The 20,135-nt window shown below is 38.6% G+C and overlaps 1 protein-coding gene across 2 annotated transcripts in view; it reads left to right on the forward strand.

Moving 5' to 3' along the window:
- The window catches only part of FAM172A (family with sequence similarity 172 member A), a 272,106-nt gene that overhangs the window by 43,921 nt on the left and 208,050 nt on the right, over positions 1 to 20,135 (forward strand). For both annotated transcript variants that reach the window (XM_042787776.1, XM_042787777.1), the window contains one exon: positions 12,190 to 12,255. In XM_042787776.1, the coding sequence (XP_042643710.1) occupies positions 12,190 to 12,255 (66 nt within the window). The remainder of the gene's footprint in view (positions 1 to 12,189; positions 12,256 to 20,135) is intronic.

Genomic DNA, 20,135 nt, shown 5'->3' on the forward strand with positions numbered 1-20,135 from the left:
ATAATTTGCACAGTGGATATGCTGAAAGCAGCTTGTGAAATTGATCAAGGTGCATATTGAGTTCTAAGTATATGGTTTCAGGTTTGATCAGTTCTATATCAGTAAGCTAAAACTGCAAAGTAATAGAATATATCATTAATATTTCCCTCTGAGACAAATTTTTCTTTATACACAGAGTATGATTGGATAATTCCAAAGTAAATCCATAAGATGGTGTTCGTTGATCTTTCTTTAAGACAAATCTGATTTCAGGTCACAGTCTGCCTAAGAATTTAGAAACATCTTTTCTTCCACTGTCTTAGACAGTGCAATGCTTTGGCGCAATGCTCACTATATTCTTGTGTTTGTAAGTTTCTTGGGCTTACCTTTCTGCCTCCACAGGAAGCCAACTGAGGATATTGTCAGATACATTAGAAAGCAGAATTCATTTGGCTGCAGTATTAAATGACCTACTAATAATTTTTGACATGAAAATAGGCTGTAACCCTAGAGACAATATGGGTAAAGTGAACAGAAATTAAGTAAATCATAAGGTGAATACTTGTAGGAAGTGAAGGCTGATGCACATTTTTAGTACCATTTCATACAAGTTTTTTTGGACAGGCTACATCCCGTAACAGAAAGGGTCCTAACGTAGATTGTAGTAACATAATTTTGGGCTGACGTCCAATATTCAGGAATGCATATGTTCCTGATCCTTCATTACAACTCACAATTTTAGGAATATTGTGTTGGGAAAATAAGTCACATTAGCCAGCAGCACAAATAGCAGGAGAAGCCACAATATTCATTTCCCCTCAACCCAGCCAAAAACAAATTATTTGGCTGACTATCAAAAGGAGCAGCAGTAATTGTTTCCAGTATCAGTGGAGGCATTTTGCTGTTTAAAAAACCCAGAGCTTCCATTTCATTAGCTCAAGGAAAGGCTTGGTCTCTGCCATCAATTAGGGGACAAAAATGGGATTCTCGTGGCAAGCTGTAGGTTGATGTCTGCTTGTGCCTTGATGTTGCCCATGAATTGGTGTGGGTGCTGCTGGGAGCTCCCCATGCCTCTGCAGAAGCTGCTTGCCCTCTGCAAGCTCCAGTTCTCCTGGGTGCAGGTGCAGCCTGCAACAGCATCTTCCCAAGCCCGGGTCACAAACGCAGCAGGACCTACTGTTGGGTGTGATGAAGTGCCCAGTAACTCAGCCAGATTAGAGCCACCTTGTGAACACTGGCCAAAAGGTAGTCCCGCCTTTACAATTTAGTCTCGGTTTGCAAAAGAGAAAAACAGAAAAGAAGCAGCGTGGAAAAGAAGATTGTAGGCAAGCTGTAGATGGTACTGTAGGCTTGTCACTTGTCAGCCCGCTTGCTGCCAAACTCTCTGGTGACAAGCTGGTTTCCTCCTGCCTCTTCTGTCTGGGTTAGGCCTCGAGCAGAACAAAGGGGGAAGGCCCATCAGCCTGTGTGCCCATTGCCCAGATTACTGATTGATAATAGCAGTGGCGATGAAGACAGGCAGTCAGCCGGTGATCACAGCACCGCATGTTGTAAAGACCAATAAATACAGTTTTGTATTTGATGGAGCGCAAGTCATCCTCAATGCAGATTTTCTGCTCTGTTCTCATGGCATAAATACAATTGTATCAAATTCTCTTGTCACAGAACAAGTTGCTTTTAGGCAAAAATCTGTCTGATTCCTAATCTCATCTTCTAATTTTATTCTCTTGACTGTTATTTGTGTTAACTTTATTTTATTTGATATATGATGAATTTAAAATGTCTTTCATATGTCTTTCTATTTTATAATACCCTTTCACGAAACGCAGAACTCTGCAGGCTAGTGGCTGTGGTATAATTACCCATTGCACACAAGCATGCTGCCCACTGTTGTTGATGTCCATTTCCTTTATCTGTATCTAGGTGATAAAACTGCCATGCTTAACGTCCCTATGAAATACTATAACATTTCAGAAACTGGATGTTAGGAAGAAGTTTCCTTTTCAGACGATATTTTGATATCATTGTTCAGGAGGAATTGCTATTACCTCCTACTTGATATATTTGTTATTGATAAGACTGTGTTGAACCACGTGGCTATACTTCCACATGCCTCACCCTTCCAAAAGAACAAAGGGTCCCATCATGGAAACTTCTGTTGGGAAATTCACAAACACCAACATGAACCAATCCTGGTCACATGATGTGTAAATGGATACCAGAACAGGCTTTTACACAGTATTTTCTGACTTGGGCTGTTTCATAGCCTGTGAGCAGACTTTTTAGAAATAACGGTTTAATTAGTTGGACATGCAAAGTATTACACTGCTTTAATGCAAAATTTCCATTAGAGCATGTGAAATGTCCCATTTGACAAAGGCTTTTCTTCTCTCAATATTTGTATTCAGTAGAAGAAGGTCAAAGACACAAGCTAATACTCAAAGTTTGCATAAAATCATGAATTGCCGTGATCCTTCTTAATCACTGTCATGTTAATCAATTCTATGTGTAATTGGACTGTATATTGGTAATTGTACTGAGAAAGATGCGATTCCTTCCCAAGCAAAGTTTATAGGTAACATTCATTAAAACACAGTAAATTGTAGTCTTCAGAGCTTCACTATTAGCTGTTTCTCCTCTTCTGATACTTGTACCCACAGAGCTACACTGATGTGCTGTTTTTGGACATGTGTGTGCTGCATTATTGGCTACATTAGCTTTTCAATCACAGTTTCATGGGAAGAGAAGATCTGCTATGCTTTCCGGATATCATCAATGTAAATATTCCTGAGCAACTAATCATATCCTTACTGTCTTCTTGTAAATGAAGTAGTATGGACCAGGAAGTTTATTTCATAAACCTCAATTAACAAAAATATTTCTTCCTCATAGGATTGCAGAAAAACCACATAAATTAACCTTTCAAAATTTGATTTAATTAAGACATTTTAAATAATAATTTATTTCATTGTTCTATTAAATGTTTTCATGTATTTTATACAAGAATGAAAGCACCAGGATTTTACATGCCACATATGAAGCAATCTTCCTTACCTCTTGATCGAAAGTTCTCCTGGCATTTGCCATACCTGGAGTTTTTTGTAGTTTGCTTCCTCTTTGAGTTTGCCTGCCAGCAGAACTCAAGTCTCAGTTAGATGAGCTCAGTCATATGGAATGGAAAAATGAAATATTTTCTTGAGAAACAATGAGGAAAAAGAAGAGAAAAAGGTTCATCAATGTCCAGCATGTTTTCTTAACCTTCAGCTTGTAACCCCGGAAGAGACAGTGCCTTCAGGGCAGGTTTTTCTCTCCTTAAGGGAAAGTTTCTTTCAGAGCGATAGATACCATAACCGTAGACTAGAAAAGCAGAAAGCAAGCTTGCCATTTCTCTTAGAATTTAACTTCTGGCTTTTGTCAGTTACTCAAAAGCAACTGAGGATCCTGAGTTTCACACTTAAGTATGCAGTGATTTAATGACCCCAGTGTGTTCTATTTGGTTTACTTGACCTAGTAAAAAGAGGTGCAGGTATTATTTAATAGTGAAACTATAAACATTTTTGTGATTTGTGTTCCTGAGGGTATGAACTACTATTAGTGCCAAGAAAAGGAGGGGTGGGGGGAAGTTGCTAATGATCAGCACCATGGCCCTTTTGAGCTAAATTTATGTAAATCCAATTTATTTTTACCCAGTACTGTTCTGGAGCATGGTGGCAAAATGGTTAAGACATCTTGCTATGGAAAGAAGGTGTTAATTTGAGTTCTGCCCTGGATTTACATAAAATTAAGCCTTCAGTCCATCTGTGAATATTTATCTGGTCATTTCTGCTGAGGAATCAAAGGTGGTAAAATGAGATGCTTGACACACCACTGACTTTTTTGTCTGTGACTAGAAAAGCTGGTATGCTTTAACTATGTTAATCTGATATGTCAGTTGGGTTTGGCATGGATTTTTAACCTTTGAAAACTACATATCACCACCTCTCCCCCTAAACTACATTTTCTTCATTAGTAGTTGGAATAATCAAAACTGCTACCGCTCTTTCTTCCAGATCCCTTTTCATAACTCATCTGTAATATGAAATTTAGAGGTAATAATCATTAGTTTCAGTTCTTTGATTGGAATATTAAAATGTGTTTATAAGCTTCATTTATATTTGTTCCACCATTACTCTTTTGGGCTTTTTTTAGTTTCCTTCTTTGTTTTGTAACCTTTTCATCCTTTTGTTTCTTATCTCATCTTGGGGATAGAGGTCATGCTTTCTGCAGGTGTTTAATTGCTTCTAGTACAAGGTGCTTGCTTGAAGCCTCTGCTTAGTACTAATACATACATATATGTATATGTATGCATATTTAAAAAGAGTTGAGAATTTTCATAAGAGGGGCTATGTAATTAAGCCATTTCTGAAGCCAATTAATTGCCAAGCTATTTCTAAAATTAGAGATGCTTTTCTTTAAAAGGATAAAAAGAAAAAAGAAAAACAAAATATAAACCAACAGGTGTCAGCAAAGACCGTGTAACAAAACATTGGGTCAAATCACATCAACAGTATATGCTGCATTCATGACAAATCCCTGTTGTTTTTCATTTAATTCTCTCAAAAGATCTTCAGATCCTATTTATGATCAGTCAACTCAGAATCCAGAATATCACACCCATGTGTTAAGATTGTATTGAATTGCTTTCAGTAGAAAACGCAAGAAATCCCTTAGAGGTAATGTCAATTCCTTCTTAATGAATTGTTCTCCCACACTATAATCCAAGTGAGGTCTTTTGTGGATTTTAAAAATGCCATTGATTTTTATTTTAGCTTGCAGTGAACAGAGCCTTTAGAAAGGCCACTCAGCTTTTAGGATTTTTTTGTTCTGGCATGGCGTTGGTATATTTTTTTTGTTTGTCCCAGTTCTTAGGTAAGGCTCTGTCCAAGAGCAATATGTCAAAAAGTTCCTTTGCATCTCTCATTGTTACTTATTGGCAGGTTTGTCACTTGAGGGTCAAAATAAAGCTCATTCAACCAAGGCTATGGCAGCCACAGTCGCAAGCCTCGGGTCAGTCCCACCACTTGAGATTTGCCGCAGGGCAGTCAGTTGGAATTCATTTTGCATTTGTTTCACTGAACATTACTGCTCTTAAACTGCAAAGAGGAAAAGTTGTGGGTAGACTACGGTATGTTGTAAGGATTGTTTCCTTCTTGTGCTTATTTTCTCTTTTTGCATTAAAGTGCTTATTGCCAGTGAGGAGACAAATCTTACAGAACAAGAAAATCGATTACTTGTAATGGCATTGCTTCTAGTGGTTTATACTTGTTTATTATTAAGATTAGTGATAAAACCTCCAACCTGTGTACACTGCCTTGAAGTTCTTAGAAAATAATAGTAGTGCTGAGGGGCCTAATGTTTTAGGCTGAATTGAAATTACTTGAAAAACGTATCCTTTCTATGCCCATGAAATATCCAGTTTTTGAAAAGGTTAGATTTAAGAGGTTGTAACTTGTTATGTTAGGTCTGAATTTGTGGTTTAAAGCATTTTAGAGGATTGGGGAGCTGATGGTGAATCTCTTGCTGTACTGTGCAACGTCAAGTCAAACAGGCTACTTTAGGAAAAGAACACAAAGGCAAATGAGGTTGGTTTTGTTCTGTATGTGGATTTGCCAGGCAAACTGGTAATGTTCGACATGTTTCAAGAGCAGTTCTGTCACAGGGTGGGAATTGACAAGTGAACCTAAGGTTGAATTGGTTCTGCATTCCCAAAAGAAAAAATCCTTTCATTTTTCTTTACTTCAACTCAAAGCATAGCAAATTATAATTGAATTATTATAGGAAGTAGAGATGGTCAGGCTTCAGTGGTTTCTGAGCAACTATTTTTCACTAATATTTTTAATTGTAATTTTTTCCCTTTTTTCTGTAATACATGTTTAGGAGATTAAACTAAGGTGAAATTATAGTTAATTTGTAAGGTTAACAGAGGAATAATAAACTACTAATGATGCTAATAATGTACTAACCCTTTTTATTATATGACTTATGAAAAAACAGGAAGTCAGGCAAGAAGGAAAGTGCCAGCGCACCTACATTTGATTAGCCACAATCTCCTTAATTTTAAATGTAATATCTATATTATTCTAAAAAATCTGGCCATTAATAAAAACATACCAGGAAAATGATTGCCATTACATTCTCTGTCTCCACGCTTTCATGTGCTTTGAAAACTGTCTTTAAAAATTAATGAAAGCAAGTGATCTGATAAGGTGTTTAAGGAGTGTTGTTTCCCAAGTTGACATCCTCAGAGGCAGAAGCCTCTATTGCTGAGTGAGTGTATCATTGCCAACACATCTCACTTCTGGTGGGAAGTACCCTCTGTTAACTTTGAGAGAGTAGTTCTGTCTCCATTCGCATTTAATCCTTGGAGTAGTGAAAAGTGGTATCAAGAGTAGTAATGGTGGTGATGGGGTTCTGTTTGTGTTTTGAATAGCTGTGAATGAGGAACGAGATGTGGGAAATCTCAGCTCTATCCAGCTGGATCTAGTCCACCAGAGGAATACATTTAACTGGTAATGTGCTCCATTTCATTTTTTCCCATAAAGCTGCTAGAAGGGTGTCGGAGCAAGCAGTGGCATGGACAACTGGGGTTAGCAGTTTGTGCTCCCTTATCCTTTCTCCAAGGTTTTGTAATCCATCCTCTGCCACGTGAGTGGCTGTAATGTCAACTGCCCTCATGCGCTTCATCCTTTGTCATGTCACATGTGCTGTATTCTTTATCATGTGTTAGCCATACACCAGCCATTTGACAGGGCTGTTGGCGTTCTGGTCATGAGGGGTGCACATATGGGAGAAGAGAGGGACCATGTGGCATTTGATTGTCTTCAAAGAGACTTTGTGGTTTGTGCTAACCGAAGGGTTCCTCACATCTGTCATGAATCCATGAATGTTCGTTGCATGGTAATGATTTCCAGTGAATACTGATAGGTGCCGGTTTAGAAGCGAAAGGCCACAAATCATGGGGGCCTGTGCCTTTTCTTTAGTACGTTTTTAGCAGAGAATTCACCCTTGAGAAAACATTCTGCAAGTTTGTGTAGTTTACGTGGTCTTTTTCTTTTTTTCCCTCTGCAGTGGGTTTGCTGCTTTGTTCATATACACAGTCTGGTGGTGGGTAGAATCACCCATGGTTGGTTTTGAAAGTGGGAGCACGCTCAGGGGAAAAAAAAAAAAAAAAAAGAATTCAGAGGACTTGGGTGTAAAGCACAGGGCCGGGGGGGGGGGGGGGGGCTCAATGAGCAAGAGCAAGGCTCAGTGCACTTCACTGCCTCCCAGCATGGTTTTTGATGTGGTATGTACTGAAGCAGCTCCTCTGGATTAGGGTGTAGGTGTCAGGAAACAAGCTGCTGAGTTGTGATCTGTTGTCTGTATACCTGGATATCTCTGTTATGGAAAAGTTCACCCGTGGGTCAGCTGCAGTTCTGCTCTTCCTCACGTGTGCCAGGCTGGGTCTTGACCTTTTGGATATGTGTTATATGGCTTCTTTCAGTTTCTTCCAGACTTAAAATGGGGGTATGTTATTTTAAGCTAAGTTATTTTGGAGTTGTCATCTTGTTTTGTGGGCATGCTTTTGGTTGTCCTCTTTTCCAGACTTTGGCTGTTTAAATCCTCTTTTAATCAGGTAGCTTAGGATGCTGTATTGCAAAGATTTTACAAATTATGCTACTAACAGAATTTTTCAGTGCTTTTTGGTAATCGAAAACAGTCCTGAAGAAAATCCTCTATATGAACATTATAATCTTAGAAAGAACACAAGCCAGATGTAGCCAGGACCTTACCAGTTAATGTGTACTACAATTATGTGTACCAGAACTGTGTTTCTACCTGAAGTTTCAGTTTTCCTCTGCAGACTGCATGCAGCATTATACCGCCATTGTACAGGATATTTAGCACTGCAAGGGTAAAATCTCAGCTCTGTCATAAGATAATACATTTCTCTTTTCTTTCTGTGGTCTTATCCGTCTCTGTCCTTTCTGCTGTCCATTCAAGTCATCGATTTAATTTCTTTGTAATTAAAATAGGTTATATTCTGGATCTGTATGAAGCATCACTGTTACGACATAGGTCTATCCCCAGATTATCCATAAGACTATTGGATTTTGCAGATGTCATATCTGGGGTGACTGGCACTTTGAAAATGTACTCCTGGAGGTATTCACACGGTTATATCCAACATAAGTCAGAAGACTAGCTGTTTTATGCTCCTTGGAAGGGCAGTTGTGAGTCCTGAAATTTGGTTCCTGTCCTGAACCATTACTGGTCTTAGCCTTGTCCACAGTAGATGAAGGAAAAATGAAGGAAAAAAAATGTAACAAAGAAATGGTTGCAGAGATTTAGGTACTCGCAGTTTTAATATGGCCAGGATAATCTACTGCTTTTACAGTTCAGGATGTGCTCCACTCGGCTGTGGTCCCTGTTCTCATCATCCTTCCTGCACTTTGGGAATTCTTCTAGTCCAATGAAAGTAAGAAAAGCTGTGACTTCATTTAGGGCAGAAGATCCTCAGGCTTACGGAAAGCAGGACTATTCCTCCTCAGCTTGCTGAAAGCAAATTAAATTATAAGCCTTTTGTGCTGGGAAGAAAGTTTCTCCTGTCCCATAGTTCTAATACAACCTTTTTCGGGGTGGAATTGTAAGGCAAAGTACGTTTTTGTTGTTGGAAAGGATTTCTTCCTTGCTATTGGAATAGGTGATGAGAGGCATGGAATTTCTTTGGTGTTATGTTTGGGTTTTTTCCCCCCAGTTCTCAGAGCAGGCAAAAAGAGCACCTTGATAGTGCTTTGCTCAGATACTTACACTATTTGGGATGTGTTTTCCTGATAGCCTGCACTTGGAAGTGAATGAAGAGCAGAGATACTGTAAAATAGGGTTGAAGTTTCCAGTGTCTCATAAAAGAAGTGCAGAAATACTATTTTTGCCTCCATTCACCAGACAATTAATTTCACACACTTTGGGCAAGCCTCACTCTTGGTTCTTTTTCCTCTCCCATCTCAGACATGGTGCTGCCTGCTCACTAGAAACCTTATTACCTTGAATTACAATGCAGTGTACTGCTTACAGTGTTGGCACACCTTATGAGTTGCAAGAGCCTTAGAAAAAGCATAAATATCCCAGGTTAGTATGAATTACATGAGTAGGACAGTCTAGCAAGTGTTACAGTTTGCCGTGAGAGTGGCTTGTGCTGCACAATTTGTTGCTTGATAGTTCCAGATGAGCTGTTAACACTGGACTGGATTGAACAGTCTCTGTCACTAAATACCTGCTCTCGTGAGCAACCATATGACCATTGATTAGTCCAGGAGAGTTTGTAGAGTGTAATCATGCTCACATTCTCATTCAGAAAGTCACAAGACACTTTTCAACATCCTACAACATTTTTCAGATCTTAAAGGTAAAATGCCAGCATACACAAGCTAATACTGCTACTTAAATAATTTGTGGCTATTTAAATTGTATAGATTTGTAATAGAAAGTCTAACTTCCCTTCTCCTTTCAATGCCTATAGAAAAGATATTTTAAGAGTTAATTTTTCAAAATTACAGATCAACCATAAAATCAAAAGAAGTAATTAAAAGCATAAAATACCAAAAGTAATGTTGGATGTGTAGCATTTTCAGTACTTGCAGCCATATTCTTAGATAGCACAGGATTTTTCTAGATTGTCCAGGCACATCCATGCAAGGTGCAGGAAGCCTGGCCGTTACAATGATGTTTTCAAATCTGGGTAATTCGGGACTCTGATGGTACTTCAAGAAATCTTGTGTATCACCTTCCATCCTTTAAAGCTGACAGCGTACCAGCCACTGCTAGGATATCCCTGAAGTTGTTGATCTGCTGCCAAAAAAACCCTCTTATGATCTTGCATATACTGGGGCAGATTACAGCAGTTTTTCCTCAAGCCTGTCTGGGCCGTGGAGACCATCCAGGTGCTGAGCTGCCTGAGGATCGTAATCTCACACTTTGCATCCGAGCCTCCAGCCTACTATATCTGTCTGCATGTTTACTCTTATTAAAAGCATTCATTAGGTTAAATCTTCGATATACCAGAGTCCTCTACTCACTGAACGGTCCCATTTTTAAGGCTGATATCACTATTTATTATAATTGAGTAGTGCATAAAAGCCAGTTAGGATCAGAGCCCTATTGAGCCAGGCTGTGGAAAAAAATGAGTAAAGGTTTACTTCAGCCCTGAAGACATTGCTGTCTAAATAGATGAGGGAGAATAGAAGAAATAGATACAAACACATAGCTGCAAAAAGGGTAGATTTTTGCAAGTGGTGTCTGATACAGATTTTCTTCGTAGCAATTTTTTTCTCTTCCAAGTGTTCTTTTAGTGTTTTTGACTGTTAGTGGATGCCTGGATTTAGAGTGAAAAATAAAATTTCTATGTTTGAGGCCATATTATCATTATACTCATTTTAATGTCTGTACAACATCAGCATCTGAGGCTGCAGGAACTTAACTGCTTTACTTGTTGGCATTACACTGAAGTTGATTTTGGTGAACCATAAAAAGTTTGGCCCTGAAGGTAAAATTACACTGTATGCATGTTCCTAACATACTGCTTTGGGGATAAACATGTCTTAAATCAACTCATCGCTCACAGCTAAATTCCTTCTCCAAATGGAGTTTCCCGGTAGATAGTAATGTTCAGTAAGACTGATTTTCTTTAAAACCATAAAGTTTTTTGAACATAATTCTATCAATAAACGTATTTGAGCAGGGTAGCAGAGAATTCACATAATCCTAATAAAGATTTCGGGTTTTTGTGAAAGGAAGGGAGGGGCACGCGCCAACATTTTTAATTAGCTTTCATCAGTACCTCTAATTTGTTCAAATGTGTTCCAAACGTTTGCATATTGTGTTTGCTCACATGTACATAATGAAAACTTTTGGACTTCATTGAAACTTTATTTGGTAATTGCGCATTTGGAAAATTAAAATTGAAGTTTATGATACCCTGGCTCCTACTTGCTCAGTTCATAGTGTGTTGTTAAGATGCCATCACTCGAGAGCTTTGTTACAGCGACGTTTCTGTTGTGGCTTAATATGCTGTGGGTTCAGATGGCTGTAATTGTGGCCTTGAGGGGTTGGACTAAAGAATACCAGCTGGGTTTGTACCCAGATATTCTTGGATTAATATTTTGGGACTTAGATCTTGTCCTGTCTGGAATTTAAACATAGTTCCCCAAGCTTTAAAGGGAAGGCAAGCACCATCTGAGGCTCTTAATGAGCACTTTTTTTCCTCTTTAATTTGCCCCTCTTTTTTTTTTTTGTAACTCCCTTAGCCAGTGAAATCCAGGCAGTTACTTCCAAACTGTTTTTACAGCCCCATATGGACAAAGTGCTTTAGTTTGTTCCTGAGTTTAATTCCCAAATTAATAATAGTTAGAAAGTTCTTACATCTGCATCTCCATTTTTCTTAGAATATATAAGGATAAAAAAAAATTTCCCTAAATATTAGGCAAGCCTTTGAAGTGTGTGAACAACTTTGTTATATTTGAGACAGCAAGTCTTTTCGTTGTGACTAAGTTGATTTTTTTTTTTTGGTTGCTCTTTGAAATAATTCTCTTTGTTTCAGGTCTAAAATTTCAATTTTATTTCTACATGGAGCCAAGAGACTTAAACTCACCCATAGTGGGGAATCAGTCAGGGTTTTTCTTCTATTTAGAAACCTTTGACCCATCCCTCCCCTGTTCAGTGAATAGAAATGGCAAGGCAACTTGTGCTGAGGGTGACTAAAGATCTGTTCTCCATGTAGCTCATGAAGTGAACCTGCAGAGGAGAGGGTTTCAGGAGTCCTGCTTATGGAAAAAAATGCTTTTAAAGTATTTCTTTGCAAAGGAGAGCCTTTCTTGTACCCCTGAGTATATATTAATTGGTTATAATCCTTAGTTTTGAGGCACATAATTATTCACAAGCAGCACGTGATGGGTTCACAGGTACAGTTACAATTTCTTTGTACTGGCAAGCAGCCTTTTCGGATGGGAAAGAGGACCTTTTTGTGTAAAGCTCCAAGTTCTATAATTAATTGTGTAGTAAAGGATTCAGATAAGTGTCAAAACATATACAAGTCCTTAGAAGTTTAACCAACTAGCCTTTAAGTTGTCTCCCTGGATATGTCATTACTGTAAGTGATTCAATATCTATTTGCATTTCTTTTTTCTTTTTTTCTAGATCATTACTAAATATGTTTATGAATTACTGGAAAAGGAATGCCACTTGAAGAAAGTAACTCTCCCAGTAAGTATACATTTATTTTTTTCCTGAATATGTTGTTTGTTTGGATCTATAAAAAGCATAGCCTGCAATCCAGTATTCAGATAAAGATGAGGTGTGCCAAGGCTCTGTGCAGGTCATTGTCTCAGGACACTGCCTTTGCATGCAGCATGTGTGTGCATCTGGAGACATGGTTCCACCTCACTTCTCACGTGTTTGATTTCTCCAGATGAGCCTTCCTTGCCTTACCAGATACCAGAATTATCAAAATGTGGTAGCTTTGATAGAGGAACCATAGCTTTTTGAAAAATATTTGTGAATGTTCTGAGACCTCTACAGCTGGATGTACAGAACAAACGTGCCTTTAGAGGCAGAGGAATAAACTCAAATTGAGTTTCAGTAAACTATTCCAAATCTGTTTTTTTAAAACACACTTTTTCAGTAACTTGTAAGATGTATGTAATATAAAGTGCTGCTGCTTTTTAGTGGAAATACTTGATCAACCCTTGGAAGTGGTGAAATATGGCCCAAATAACACATATGAGAGTGTTTGTAAATACATGCGATACCATAATGATGTTCAGGTATTTTTATATACCATACTGGAGAGCATAGTGAGACAGCACTGTGTAGATTTGTTGTGGTTTGAGCTCAGAGGGCAGCTGAGCACCACACAGCCACTCACTCCTCCCTTCTCTGCCAGTGATGAGAAGGGACAAATGAGCCAGTCTTGGGATTTGAGATAGGACAGGGAGGGGCAAATCCCCCTTTATGATTACGAGCAAAAGGCAGCCTCATTAGGGGAAGAAAAAAAAAGAACATACATTTATTACAGACACTAACAACACATAACAGAGTAGCACAGTGAGAAGCATTGCCACACCTTGAGAACACCTTCCCCCCACCCCTCCCTTCTTCCTGGGCTCAGCTCTGCTCCCAATATCTCTACCTCCTCCCCCAGTGGCGCAGGGGCAGGGAATGGGGGGTGCAGTCAGTGCTGCCGCTTCTTCCATCTGTGGTGGGGGGGAGTTTCTGGAACTTCTTCCCCCTGCTCCATCATGGTCCCCCTCTCACAGGAGACAGTCCTCCACAAACTTTCTCTGACCTGAGTCCCTCCCATGGGCCGCAGCGTTCCCCACACTGCTCTGTTGTTCACCAACTTTCTCCGACTGGATTCCCTCCCACGGCTGCAGCCCTTCCCGAGCTGCTCCGGCGTGGGACTCCCCCGCATGCTGCAATCCTCCCAGCGCTGAATTACAGCAGCAGGGCTGCCTTTTCCCACAAGACCCCGGCCTTCTTCAGGCACAGCACCTTGATCAATCAGGTGGAAGCCACAGGCCATAAATCAATGTCTGCTCCACCGCAGATCTCCATGAGTGGCGGGGGGGCACCGCCCTGCTGTCTCCCCACAGGATACAGGGGGGTCTCTGCTCCGGCACACCTCCCCCCTCCTTTCTTCCTCCCTTCCCCCACTGACCTTGGTGTTCACACAGCTGCCGCAACTCCTCCTCACCAGTCCCACTGCTCCTCACCACGTCCCTTCTTAAATACGTTATCGCAGAGGCGCAGCTGATGGGCTCAGTTTTGGTGCAGAGGTGGAGCTGACTTGGAGCTGGGGGAGCTTCGAGAAGCTTCTCATAGGGGGCTGCCCCTATAGCCGCCTCCCTTGCTAGCAAGAAAACCGCACAACTCAGTCAAACCCAGGACAAGATTTCCCATTGCTATCATAAAGGATCCTTAGGGTCTTTGAGAAGCTTTTGCATTAATGCGGTCCTCAGCCAGTCCTTCACACTCAGTCAAGGAAAGCCCATTTGGGCTAAGGAAGGAAAAGGCCCTTTGCTTTAGCAGTTCTGTAACATTTCACAGTTCCCATTATCCATTCCCTAAGTTTTGTTTAGTGAATCTTTTGATAACCTGCCCGATCTACTCCTGGTTTACCAGCCTGGCTTTGCCAGCATCTCCCGGTCAGGGTAGAAGGAGCTGTGCTAGCAGCTAAACCACGTAGGCTGCACTGATGCCCCAGGACCTGAGACTGCTTGAGAAGGCATCTCCCCACTTCAGATCAACCTGTGCAGACAGAAGACAGGGTTCATCATGGCAGTCCACCTGCTGCAGCGTTGGTCATGATCTTTTAACTTCCTTGCACAACTAGTTTTCTTTGTTGGGGAGGTTTTGGTCCAGATGGGTAGCGTGTCGAAAGAGTTCCCCAAGCCGCGTCAACCTCCCTCTGTGAAACTGGGAAGCTATCATTTATAAATCCTTCAAGTGCCTGAGTTTTGAGGCTATAGAACTTTCTTCCAGTATCCTTTGTGAAAAAAGAGTATGCATGTAAGTAATGTAATGCTAAGGCTGATCTATTAGCTTCAAAAAAAATGAAGGCGAACAAACTCAGAATAAGTATTACAACACCTCCATCACCTCTGTCACACACATGGGGACTCATCTGCAGGGCTCTGAGACTTGGGTGTCTGGCCTGGGAGAAGAATGGCCCTGTCTAGCTCCCTCTGTTGAATTAATCTGTGTTTACTCTTATTTATAAATTATGTAGTAAGCACTGATGTACTGATGCAGTTTGTCAGTAGTACATTCAAGCTATTCTCAAATGTATTACTTCTAGCTTCTGCAAAGTGTCATAATTTAATTGCATTTTGGAGCAAAGTAAGAACTCACAAAATATATGCAGCTGTTTAATTGTGAGCAGTGTGGAAAATTTGGCACAAGGTATGAGCACCATTCTTTAGTAATGACTATTATGCGTAGGAAGCCCTCGCCACAGTCAAAAATAGGTTATGAAGAGGCCTACAAAAATGAGAAAAATGAAACAATGTATGTAGAAGCTGAAAAATTAAAGCTGTCTAAAGGCTATGTTTAAATCACCACTGACAGACATCCAAGTAACAACACAAAAAAAAACTAGTTTAAACTAGTAAAGGAGACTAATAGAAGTAATAAGACAGCCTGTAGCAAGAGAAGTCCTGTGCGAGTGTGGAAAATAGAACTGAGTATAAATGCTGGCAAGTTACATATAAAAGCACAGTAAGATCACCCAAAACTGAATTTGAGGAGCTTGTTACAGTTGTAAAGGCTAGTAATAAAAGAGGCTGATAGATGAGCTGCATGCAAAAGGAATGCTCAGCGCAATTAAGGAAAATTAGCATGATTATTTCCAATGTTATTTGTCCAGTTTCCACAACTGATTCTTATTAAATTTTTTTTAAAGACAACATAATTCTGAAGAAGTGTCTGAAATTTGATGCATCATTAGAGGAGATCTTAGGACAAATTGATATGTTGTACAATAATCAAATTCCAGGATGTGACGCTTTTTAAGTCCAGGGTTCTATAAGAAGTCAAAGCCGCAGAACAACCAACTAGTATGTAACTTACTGCTGAAATCAACTATTTTAATCAGAGAAATGCAAAAAGAGAAAATGCAGTAGTCTTTGAAGCGCCTCAGGAGCGATTCTTAGTGATTACTGTGTATAAGGAGGAAATAATATATTGGGGGGAAAAGTCAGTATAGGTTTCTTTTTAAAAAAACTACTAGAATTCATTGAAGGAGTCAGAGATCACATGAAGAAGATCTTGTCAGGAGAAGAGTATGTTAATTTCCAACAAGCTGTCAACAAGCTTACCAAATGCTTTTAAACAGCATAGGAGGAGAGAGTCCCCTTATGAGTTAATAATTGGTTAAAAGGGAAGAAAGGTGTTCATATTTTACAGATTAAATAATTTGTTACCAGTGCAGCATTATTAAGGCCTGCACTGACATAGTTGTAAATAAAAGGAAAAAAGGAATTAATAGAAGTGAACAAACTTTGATGTTTTTTCTAAAATTATGTAGAATATGTAAATCTGAAGCTGATTGTGACACACTGGGGGATTATTTCATGATGCTGAATGATTGGATGATAAAATGACATGAGATTCAATGTGATAAATGTGAAATTATGGGGAAAATAACTCGCTCTGTAAACACAATGGTGGCCTCTAAATGAGCTATTACAACTCAGGAAAGAGCTTGGAGTGATTGTGAATAGTCCTCTGCGAACATCAGTTAGTGCTCAATGGCAGTCAAAAACCCTCAAAGCAAATAGGATGTTAGGAATTATGAGGTGTGGAGAACAAAACAGAAAAACATCATCATTCCACTCATTATGTGGGCCCTCATCTTGAACACTGCATGGAGTCTGGACACCATATCAAAAAGGATATGAGGAATTTTTAAAAAAAGTACAGAGGAGGGTTACAAGGCTGATCACAGGCATGAAATGCTTTTCAGACAAAGAAAGATTAGACAAAGATTCTTCAGCTTGGAAAATAGATGACTGAGGAAGGAATATGACAAATCTATAAAATCATGAAAGGTGTAGAGAAGATGAATAGGGAATGGTTTTTTGCTTTTTTCATAATAGAGGAGCTAAGGGGCATCAAGTTTAAATTATCAGGCAGGAGATCCCTACTGAAAGAGAGACAGTACTATTTCATATACATCCCAATTATATTGTGGAACTCATTGCCACAGAATACTATCAAGGAGAAAGGTATAAATGCATTCAAAAAAACCATTTGACAGTACTAAGGTGGGATATGTGCATTGAACTATTCTACATGCTTGTCTAGTTATAAACTCTGACTTGGAAGACTCCGAAGTTACTGTTTGCCAAAACCAGGGCAGAATCACTCTATAACCACTCTGTTCTTCACTGTTCCCCTAAGCAATGAACCAGTTGTCAGAAACAGGACGCTGGGACCTTTATCAAGCTGGCTCATCTGATGAATACAACCTTATTATATGAACATTTGAGAGGTGAAGACAAAACCATGTTTTTTCTAAACTTCATCACCGGTGATCAGAAATTTGATGTATTTGCCTTCCTTTTTCTTTTAGCTGATAATGAAGTAGACAGTGCAAAGGTGTTTGCATATATGAAATGTGTTAAGTGGAGTACTTTCTGTTTTTTTTTTTTTTTTATTAGTGTAGGGAAATGCTACGCCTCAAAGGTTTAGGATGACATCATTTCATGTTCTCACATGTTTCTTAATTTCAACCTTGTGCAGAGCCCAACTTGCTGTCTTTATTTTGCTTTCTCAGGTGGCAGCTTCAGTTTTGGACAAAATTATTTGTAAATTCCTTTTCAGATACGAAAATAAGAGCAGTTTGGGAATCAGGAAAGCTAACCTATTTTTTATTATGTCAGCATCTCTGACAAAACATAAATCTGAGCATTTTTTCCTACACAGCAAAGCAGAGATGCATATTGCATTATTGTTACTTTAAAGTATTGTAGTTCTCTTAATGTTCAACATATACTACTGGACTTGAAAATTTAAATGAAGAGACTCATATTCAGGGAGAAGCCGTTCAATTATTTCTTTTAAATTTCTCATTTTGTGCTCCATTGAAGGTTGTATTACGAATATAAAGACGACTGCAATTTTTTTATCCAGATGAAGTCTTTGTATTTCTCTAGTTTTAATGGCATAATCAGTGATTGATCTTTGCTATTCTTTATCTGTTGAGGACAAGTAGAGGGTGCTTCTGAATTAAATGCATCTTTAACAGCTTCTGGGAAGGCTTGAGATGGAAGTTTAAATAATTACTAACATGGTTTATTGACGATGGCACTGAAAGGTCTCACTTTGCAGAATCTTCCAACTTATCAATGCTTCGCTCTTTCACTTCAGTAGGTAAAACTGCATTCAGTAGTTCTCTTGGTCTACTAGACAGCCAAGAACTGCTTTTCTATGAGATACAACCGTCTGTTATCTCCACTACATGTTCCTTTTGGCTATTTTGTTGCCTAAGTCCAGTCAATACTTGTTTTGTAAAAATTCCACTAGTAGGTTTGTTAAATTAGTGGTGGTAATGACCAAATGCTAATTAGCTCCTTGCAATATTGATCAGCAGTTTTCATTTTTTACAATTTTGAGTGAAAAATTATAAGCCAGGGTATTCAATATTGTGAAGACTGTAACATAAGTGAATTAGCAAGCTTTATGTAGAACCGCATAACAGAAGACTTTCTTACCTTGTGAAGCAAATGAGCAGTTTTATCTCTCCACCAGCTGCTCACAGTTCCCACAATCTTTTTGAGTCTTTTCAGTTTCAGTTCCATTTATTTGCCATGTTCTTTCTTGCAGTCACAAGTTATACCTGTTTCACCTGTTTGTAGGCTTTAGGTTCATAATTTTTACTGTGTTTCTTAACTGGAATAAGAAAAATATTAGTGGGGTTTTTTCCCCTTCAAAAATTTAATGTTCAATCTTAAACTTAAAAACTTCTAGCGTACTAAATAAAAGACCCCCAGAGCCTAGTTAGGTCTCGTGCATCTTGGGTTGGTAGTAGCTAAGAACTGAAAATTAAGTCAATGTTGACGTGGTAGCATGAATGTCAGTAAGATTAGATTTCAAATACAGTTTGATCCTACCCTATATATTGACAGCAGCTGTGCAAAATACTAACTAGTATGCTGCTGAAATGCTCTGTAGGCTGGTACTACTGTATTAGATGATATCTCATCTGAGACAGAACTCATATGGAAGAAGTAATTCACTGTCTGAAAACCTTAAGAACATCATAATATATGTAGAGTGCATAACTCAGAGAATTCACCATAACTGCATACATTAATAAACCTTAAGGTATAGTTGTGCATTGGAAAAATAAATCTGAGAAAAGGAAAATTAAACTTTAAAACAGTACTTTTAAACAGTAAATTATCAGCAGAATTTAGATTGGTTTGACATTCTTAGCTACAGATTATTGGAAGGTTGCTGTTGCATGTGAATAACGATATTGAATCAAATTATTAAATTAAACTAATTGAAGTTCAGTATTTTACGGAATTTGTTTGATTTGTGTTTAAATAAAAGATCAGAAATAAGTGTTCATGAGTAGGTCCAGAGGAGAAAGTGGCTAATAAATATAAATGATTTTCTGTACACTCAGTATGTCTAGCACTAAGTAGTATTCTAAGTTGATTTGTCAATAAAGTAGGGTTGTGCACAAGAGTGACCTTTATGTGCATTCTTTAGTGAAAGCATGATCTAATGAATTACTGCTGTTTGTAGATAAATTAGCTTGAAGAAGAGTTTCCAAATGTAATTAATTTGAGGAAGAGAATGAAGAGTTATTTTTTATGATCTCTGTAGATAATTTTTAACTTTTAAAAATTAACGTATATGCAGAAGTGTGAAATAGTTGTATCTTTCAGTGCATAAGATTGCTAAGTGCTAGTATTTCATGAATTTAGTTTACAAATACTAAAACACACATCTATCCTTGTGTAAATACAAATTCACAATGTTTTTTCTTAATTACAGTCTCAAAAGTATTCAGTTTATGTGCAAAAGTCAATTATATCTTGCCAAGCACTATCTGAAGTTTGGTATTATCTGACTTTTTACCTAAGCCATGTTAAATTTTAAGATATCAATACTGCAACTTCAGAAGCAGCAACGTGATCTGAGTGTAGCCCCAGTGTGGTACCTGTTGGACTTAAATAGAATGTATTTTTTACCATGTTTTCTATTTTCACACAAAGTGTGAGAGAAGGTGAGTACATTTCCTGGTTCAGAAAGTGCAAGCTGAGATATGTGAGATGTTAAGTCATTTTGGAGCAGGGAATAAGGTCTTCAGCAGGATGGCAGATGCTGAAGAGAGATGTGACCACTCTTCCAGTTAGGAACTACTTGTGTTCAAGTAGCCTCACTGACTTAATTAAAAAAGTAGTCAGTACAATTTGCATTTAAAAAAGTCTGGAGATCCATGCAGAATTAATTTTTCCTAAGGTAAGGGTAATTAAGAATACATACCCATGTATGAGAGAAAAACGGATATAATCATTTGCAGAAGTCTACCCGGACTTGTGCAAAGCATCTGACACCGTCCCACGCTACAT

The sequence above is a fragment of the Tyto alba genome, unplaced genomic scaffold (genome assembly GCF_018691265.1).
Source record: "Tyto alba isolate M040663 unplaced genomic scaffold, T.alba_DEE_v4.0 Super-Scaffold_13, whole genome shotgun sequence".
NCBI classification, from domain to species: Eukaryota; Metazoa; Chordata; class Aves; order Strigiformes; family Tytonidae; genus Tyto; species Tyto alba.